This window comes from Phocoena phocoena, chromosome 6 (genome assembly GCF_963924675.1).
Source record: "Phocoena phocoena chromosome 6, mPhoPho1.1, whole genome shotgun sequence".
Taxonomy (NCBI): domain Eukaryota; kingdom Metazoa; phylum Chordata; class Mammalia; order Artiodactyla; family Phocoenidae; genus Phocoena; species Phocoena phocoena.
Window position 1 is genome coordinate 59,079,753 of NC_089224.1, and position 8,497 is coordinate 59,088,249.

The 8,497-nt window shown below is 42.3% G+C and overlaps 1 protein-coding gene across 1 annotated transcript in view; it reads right to left on the minus strand.

Annotated features, from left to right (window-relative positions):
• UHRF2 (ubiquitin like with PHD and ring finger domains 2) overlaps window positions 1–8,156 on the minus strand; it is a 73,887-nt gene extending 65,731 nt beyond the window's left edge. Inside the window, exons 1-2 of the mRNA XM_065879017.1 lie at window positions 8,004–8,156; window positions 1,832–2,065 (exon numbers count right to left, since the gene is read on the minus strand). Of these exons, the coding sequence (XP_065735089.1) occupies window positions 1,832–2,065; window positions 8,004–8,156 (387 nt within the window). The remainder of the gene's footprint in view (window positions 1–1,831; window positions 2,066–8,003) is intronic.
• Window positions 8,157–8,497: the final 341 nt, after the last annotated feature.

Consider the following 8,497-nt stretch of genomic DNA (forward strand, 5'->3'; position numbering starts at 1 on the left):
GGAAAGCTACTGGTATTTCAACAGCCACTCTTCTGATGGCTCATAATGCTCTAAGGTATCTTCTCAGCTTTCCAGGTATTCCTAAGTAAAGATTGCCTTCTCCAGTATTTACAACACTTTGTTTTCTGCTTATCTGTATCATCTAGCACTTCTAGAAAGATGTTAAACAATAGCATTAAGGGGCTTCTTTGTCTGGCTCCTGTCTTTAATGGGAATGCTTGTGGCTTTTCCCCACCATTAAGCATGATGCTGGGTGTGGTTTAAAATATTCATCTATTCCATCTGTTCCTGTTAACAAGGATTTTTTTAAAATATCAGAAATGAATTCAAATTTTTATTTAGATGAAGAAAACAGATCATTTGTTTTCTTTGGTTTATTAATATGAAATATTAAAATATTTCTTAAAAATGAACTATCCCACTTCCTGACAAACCACAATTAGTCAAGGTATGGTCTTCTAATATAGTTATAATTTTATTTGTAAAACATAACTTAGGTTTTACATCAATATGTAGTGATACTAGTGTGCTTTTTATCATGTTTCAAGTATCAGTATTACACTAAATTTACAGAATAAATGAAAGCTTTCCTTTTTTTTTTTTTTTTTTACATTTGTGGGTCAATTTAGATATCTTCATGGGTTTAAAGCAATTCATCAGTGTAGCCAGGCCAGGTACTTTGATACAACGCTTTGCCAGTTTTGATTCTTTCCATTTTTATGGATCTGTTTGCATTTTTCCATAGATCTCTATTTGCATTTTCTTAATTCATTTTGTCTACCAATCTTTAATTTTTTGCCTTGAAAACGCTCTGACAATTAAGTTTGGGTCCCAGTTTATCCCAACCAGTAAAAATTAAGAAAAAATATAAGGACAGAAAAAGATGGAGCAAAACTGTCAATTATTCCCACAAAATTTACTAGAATTTGAAGAAGTTGCTAGATAACAACGGTCAATAAATAAATCAATTGCATTTCTACATACCAAACAAACCACAATTTTAAAAGACAACCATTTGTAAACTGCATCAAAAACAAAGCTAATAGAAATAAGTCAAAGGTATGTAAACAGAAAAGTAATTGAGAAACATGCCAAAGATCTAAATTAATGGAGACATCTATCATTCATGAATGAAGGACTCAACATTGTAAAGATGTCAATTCTCCAAGCTGATCTACAGATACAATATGCATTGAAGTTCCACCAGCACTTTTATTTCTAGGTAAAAATTCCTAAAGAAATTCTTGAACATGTATACCAGGATACACATAGTTGGTTCAAAACAGCACAGTTTAAAACAGCTAAAACTGGAAACAGCCCAAATACCTATTAATCATGGATTAGATATATGTATTGTGGCATGTTAATAAAATGGAATAACATAATAGTGAAAAATAAAATATCTATATGCAAAAAAGTAAAAGTTCAAATACAGGCAAAACAAAACATTGTTTAGAGATACATACATAAGTAGTTAACACTAAAGAAAAATAAAATGACCAGAGAAGTGAGAACAAGTAGTTTACCTCTTAGGGAAAGAGAGGGAGATGTGTTCTGGTAGGGGCACACAGGAGGCTTTAAAAAGGAACTACTTAACCTTGGTGGAATTACACAGGTGTTTGCTTTATTATTCTCTGGACTGTACATACACATTTTATACATTTGCCTATATATCTTTCACTAGTATTTCAAGATTACTTTTAAAAGTTAAAATATTAACAGCCCAATCTTCACTCTCAAACAGCAATCAATGTTTTCTTGTTCACAACACCCTGAAGAGAACATATCTATATTCTCACAATTAACCAGAAGTCTGAGGAAGACAACATACCTTGTATAGTCCAATGCCAGGATCAATAAGAAAATCATGAGTTGATGTAGACGGCTGACCGGAAGGTCCCACCCTTGGGGTTTTCTTTACTTTAGGTGGACTATTAGAACAGGGTTTGGCCTGTACATCAGTCTGTTTAGATGTGCTAGGAAGGTCAGGGTCTGGACGAACTAGCAGCTGAATTATATCATTCAGTCCAACATCATAATCAAATAAAGTATATCCATTTTCTAACTAGAAAAAAAGGATAGAAAAAGATTAAAATGCTTCTCTCAAAACTCAATCTTTCTACATCCTTAGTTACTCAAATGTCCTAGCTAAATTATTAAAATAAAATACAGAGCACTGAAATTTAGTGACTGTGAAGCCATTCCTATGGCCTCTGATGACAGCATCTTTTCAGGACCTCAATAAATTCTTAAGAATCATTCTATATCAACTATAGGGAAAACTGATAGCCACTGAAACCAAAAATGTTATCACTGCTGCTGTGACCTCATCACCTAGGCAGAAAAACTCTAAACTTCAACAAGTTTTGTATATTTTAATGAATCTACAAGAAAGGTGAATTTTGAAAGTGAACTGTTTTATGACCTTGTGTTCATAAGGACATTTAACCATTTTATCTTTCTGAAGCAGTAATTTTAAAAAATCAAGCAAAAAAAATTCAAGCAGGAATAATTACAATTCTTTCTTATGCTACTCCAACTTGCTCAAAGTTCTCTGTAAAGGCCATCAAGTTGTATTATGAAAAGTATTCCAGGATGACTAGTGAATAAATTATCTTGCAACTTACCCATATTTTGGCAGGGTCTCTATAAAGGACTGAATGGCGTCCACCAGCCCCATCCCCAACCCCTCCCAAATACAGTGAAGTCCTAATCCCAAGTAACTCAGAACGAGACCTTATTTATTTGGAAATAGGATCTTTACAGATGTAATCAAGTTAAAACTAGATGAAAAGGGTGGGCCCTAATCCATTGTGATTGGTGCCCTTATAAAAAGTTTAAATTTGGACAGACACAAGGGGAGAAAATAGCCACATGACTGGAGTGACACATTTACAAGCCAAGAACACCAAGGATTGCTAGCAAACATCAAGAAGCTAAAGGAAGCAAGGAAGGATTCTTCCTTAGAGCCAGAGATGGCATGGCCCTGCTGACAACCTGAGTTCTGGCTTACAGCTTCCAGAACTGCTGGACAATAAATTTGTTGTCTTAACCCACCTAGGGTTTGGTACTTTGTTACAGAAGGCCTAGGAAACTAAGTCTCCATTTTGTTTCTTTATAAAAGTCAGTTGGCCATTTCTCTAAACTCCTTGAAGTTCAGAACTACCATTTCCCCGGAAACATTACCAATTTAATCCCTAGTCATTCTTCCCTCTTTGCATGTAATACCTGTCACCATTCACAGCTCTAACACAATAAAGCCGTATGTGAGAAGTCAACCAAAGAGAAAAGAATGAGAATCTGTCCTTGAATGACAAACTTACTAATGTACTAGGTAAGGTAACTTTAATTCAAGCGGTCCAAGAATACACTTGGCACAATCCTGCACACTACAGGTGTTCACACCGTTTAAAAGAACAAGGGATTGAGAAATTCAAATTTTCCAGCGGGGGAATTAAATGAGACATTATCTCACAGATTAGTTAACATGCTTATTTCAAATAAGTCTAAGGAGTCTTCCAAGTCAGTAAGCAGATAAGCCCTTATAGGGACATGATGTTAACATGGCTTATCTGATTAAAAAAACAAGAACTCCTAATCCTGAACTCCTGGGAAAACCTCAAGAAACAAAAAACTACACACTCACACCTTCATTTTGACTTTCTCCAACAGCATCCCCTTCCCTCTCCCCTCACCCCCAAATAAGAACACACCAATTCTGTAACAACTGAAAAAGCGCAACTTTGATTAAACATACAGCTGTTGCACATTATGACAACTACAAAAAAATGTCATGTTCGAAGTAGGGAAAAAACTAACAGCACAGAACATGCAAATTAACTGGTAGGGCATGCCCCAAAATGAAGACAGCTGTTAAGGTGATGAAATAATTGGAAATCCAAAGTATTTCCATAAACACTTTTCCACTGAAATTTGAGGTGTCAGTGAGAGGAACCTTGGGGGCATTCTTATACCCAACCCCTCTGACTAGTTTCTAGGAAGTGATCAGAGTAAATATAAGCTGCTTAAAGTGAGACTTGGTTTGAAAGGAAAAGTAGTATCTTAAGTCACAGTGAAGCGCTAAGCATATGAAGGCATGAAGCCCTGTAATAGAAATTAGGCCCACAATAACAAGTAACCACTTTTCCTCAATTACTCACGCTCGCTAGGATAGCGACTTTTACCCAGATTATATAGTGCTTCCTAATTCATAGGTACCCTCCCAGTTTTCCTGAAACAGTGATTATTATTCACCACACTGAAAGTTCCACAGAGTTAGGCTATTGTGAAGAGTTGCGAAGACTGTTGGAATGTTATTTTAAAAGTACTGGAAATTCCCTGGCAGTCCAGTGCTTAGGAGTCTGAGCTTTCACTGCCGAGGGCCCAAGTTTGATCCCTGGTCAGGGAACCAAGATCTTGCAAGCTGCACAGCTAAAAAAAATAAGAATAAGTACTAAAGTTCTCCCAAATTTAATGAAAGTATAGATTGAAAATTACCTGCACTTAAAGTATGCTGAGTGGGGGAGAAAAGGACTGGATAATTTGGAAATTACAAACACCTATGGGTTTCATGCATTTAACTATAGTTCATCAATGTCTCACAGCAGAAAATGTTTGATAACTGCCATCCTAGAAGATGGGGCTGCAGAATTTACAATATTAGAGAGGCAGGACTAGTCCTAGAATTTTTTCCTTGAATTGGGTTGAAGAAATTCCAGGTAACAGTAAGATGCAAGGGAAAACTAGGAAGCAAACACCAATTGGCAGTAGCTAAGAAGGCAGAGAAGTCATTCCCAAGGGGCTGATAAGGGATGCAGGTGGAGGGCATTACACTTTCACAGCATATACACTCCTCCCTCTTCCTCTCCCCCTATTCCCTTCTCTCTCACTCTCACTCCCTCACTCCTTTAAGTAGGCAAACACTTCTACTTTGTACTGCATGTGAAAACTGAGTCCAGGGGCAAAAGGAAACTAACTACTCAGCTTTTCTTCAGTTCTGGTTCATACCCCACATCTACAATCTATTCTAAGAGTCCCTACAGTGATACAGGGAAGGAAAGAGAAGCGGGAAGAGAATCCTTTCGAAGTAGGAAAAGCTCTGGATTCTCAAAAAGATTTATAGATCCACCAATATAACTCTTCCTTAAAAAAAACCCCCGGGCTTCCCTGGTGGTGCAGTGGTTGGGAGTCCGGCTGCCGATGCAGGGGACACGGGTTCACGCCCCGGTCCGGGAAGATCCCACATGCCGCGGAGCGGCTAGGCCCGTGAGCCACGGCTGCTGAGCCTGCGCGTCCGGAGCCTGTGCTCCGCGATGGGAGAGGCCACAGCAAGTGAGAGGCCCGCGTACCGCCAAAAATCAAAAAAAAAAAACAAAAAAAAAAAAACCCCAATCCCCAGGGTGCAAACTCAACTTCCCAGAGAAGAATATCCAAATGAGGTTACCCTACTTTAACTGGAACTTACAGCCCTGAATTGAGGCTCTCCATTCTGACTCTCTAAAGTAGAGAGAATCACATAATTACAGAGCTTCTCAAGCTTCATTTGCATACAGACCACCTGGGGACCTTGTTAAAATACAGATTCTACTTCAGTAGGTCTGGTGTGAGGCTCCCAGGTGAAGCTAATGCTGTTGGTCCTGCTGATCCAGGGACCATACTTTGAACATTAAGAAACTAGTATGAGGCTGACTATCCTTCAACATTCATTTTCAAACTCTGGTGCTCATCAGAGTCTCCCATGGGGTCTTGTTAAATTCAACCACTTGCAATTCTGGGGTGAGCTGAGCATCTATAATAAATATCCACAAGTGATTCTGATGTTTTCCAAGGATTAAAAGTGGCAGACCTAACATACAAAGGTGGGGGTAGGGGAGAGACCACTTACATCATGGACACTGTAAATTTGTTTTTATTTATGACATTTTTCACTATGTGGCAGTAAGGCATCTTGAGGAAGGGGTGGCCTTTATCTAATAAGCACAAAGGCATTTTACAGGATAAGGGCAGCCCTGTGACACCAAGCCAGTAGTAGGACACACTACCCTGTCCAAGGACTGTGGACACCAAAGAGGAAATGAGAATAGAGATAATAATCACTGCCATGGCTACCTGTCAGCTCATAAGGAACAAATACAGCTTCAGCAATGTCTTCCTTCTGTCTCCAACTAAGTACAGCACCCAAGGTCCATTCCTAATTCCTACTGGTTTATCCCTATAGTGAAATCAAAGTAGGGAGTTATCAACTGTCCTGGGCTAGGAGGTACATAATGTTGTTATCCTCAAGTTTTTCCCTGAACCTGGAATAGCCTCCTGGTTTCCTGAAAATGTACCCTGTTGCCTTGAATTTATCCCAATCCCTACCTTCTCCTAAAGACAGCCAGGTGCACATTTTCTTTTTATCATATTTGATAATTAGACTGTAAGGGGTGTCGCCCAGGAATACATTTTCACGCTTCATTTCTATCTCTGGTGAAGTCACCAAAGTATCCCAGGAATTCATGTACTATTGTTCCTAGCTAGAAAATAAAATTCAATAAACTTGATTACATGCTTTTCACTTTTGACCGAAAGATAAAAAGGTGTCAGCCACTGGAGGCACAGCAATATAAAGCTACATAGTTTTTAATACACATACATTTATTTCTAAAGCAAAGTTTACAACTAAATTGAACAGCTGTTTTTACAAGTCTAACACTAGAAGATCAATATAAAACTGGCTACTAACACATATCAAAGATGCTATCGTTTACTTGAAAACAAAAAAAACCCTGGCTCTTTCTCAGAGTGTAATCTTGTTACTCTGAAATTTCTGGGCAGGTTTCAAAGGGTAACTAGGAAGGGGAGAAAAATATTCCTATCAAACCCTTTGGCTGTAGGAAAACGGCTACTTCTACCAAATCAAAGAGAGTTACACTTACTTCAAACCACAGGATTGGAGCCAAACTATGATCTACCAACTGGAGGATGCCAACTTCTTTAGTGGATTAACGTTTTTGTTTTTGTTTTTTAAAAAAGGCAATAAAATAGGATGGGTCTGGGTCTCTAGGTACAGGCCATGCGAGTAAGAAAAATCTTCTTCAATGGACCAGACCAAGGCTAAACTGTTCAACTACCAGCGACGCCCACAGACACCCTCACCGCCAAAAAAACACTTTCAGCCTTTAAGTATGTACCGCTGGCTATGCTCCAATTGCTGTGTTAAAAGCTTGAGTGAGGGGTCTAATTAAAGGTGAAAAATAAGAGCAAGACGAATCTTTTACACTGCTTTTCACTCTGCGAACAACCCCCTTGGCAAACACTGGGCAGTTTAAACCTGTCCCGGGTTACATCAACAGCTTCTTCAGCCCAGGTCTCTAATCTGCCCCACAACAGATTCGATTCTAGGAAAACAGGTGAGGGAAAGGAGTGCCAGAAGTTCTGTAAACACTTCGAATCTTCAGTATATATAAATCCCTTCCACAGTAAGGAGGCAGACTTCGGGTCTTGAGCCCCAGAGGGAGCAATGTATGTTTCCCCTCCTATTTGGGAGCCGGGAGCCCGGCAGAGATACGGAAGCGATACGAGCCGTGAGCCGGGTCAGCGCGGCCGGGAGCGGGGGCCTCCGACCCTCCCCACCCGCACTTCGGCATGGCCGCCAGAGCCCGCTGCCCTCCCCGCCCTGCAGGGGCCCCGGACCCCACCAAGCGCGGGAAGCGAGGGAACCCAGGCGCTCTAGGGGGCTGTGCCTGCGGCTGCTGACCCGCTTGGTAAGGGCGGTGAGGTCTCGGCGCTCGGGGCGCCCCCGCCGAGCGCACCTGCAACGGGGCCGGCCAGGACCCCGCTAGGCCCCGTAGGCGGGCGCAGGGCCGCACTCTGAGTCTCGCGGGTTGCCCACCCGAAGTGGAGCTAAGTGCGCTCTGCGTGCGCCGTGCACCAAGCACTCCGGCCCGCCCAGCCCACGCAACCCCGTGGCGCCCCGCTGTCCTTGCTCCGGCTTCCAGAGGGGTGCGGTGGGCGCGCCTCACCTGTTTGCCCCGGTAGAAGAGGCGCTGGCACTCGGGCCGCACGTCGAACAGCGCCCACACCCGTTCGCGCAGCTCCTCAATTGTGGCTTTCCGAGACACGTCCTCAATGGTGCGCGTCTGGGAGCCGTCGATGGTACGAACCTGGATCCACATCTCGGCGCCGGGAGAAGGGGCCGGCTTCGCTTTGTCTCCCCCTGCGCTCCGGGGGCCGCGCCCCGCCCGGCCCGCGCCGCTTCCCCGGCTGCTCTGGCTCTCCGCGGCTGGCGGGCGAGCGCGCGCACAAGCGAGGAAGACCGACCAGACGCCGGGCCCGACAGGCGGCGGCGAATACTAGACCGCGAGCCCACCTAAGAGAGCTGAGGAGGGAAGGAAACCGGAACCAGTCGGAAGCGCGGCTGCTTTTACAGCCCCCGCCTCACAAATGGGAAACAGCCTTGTCTGCACCGCGCGGAGTGTTTACTTATAGAGCTCTAGCTCCCACATGGAGGTCACGG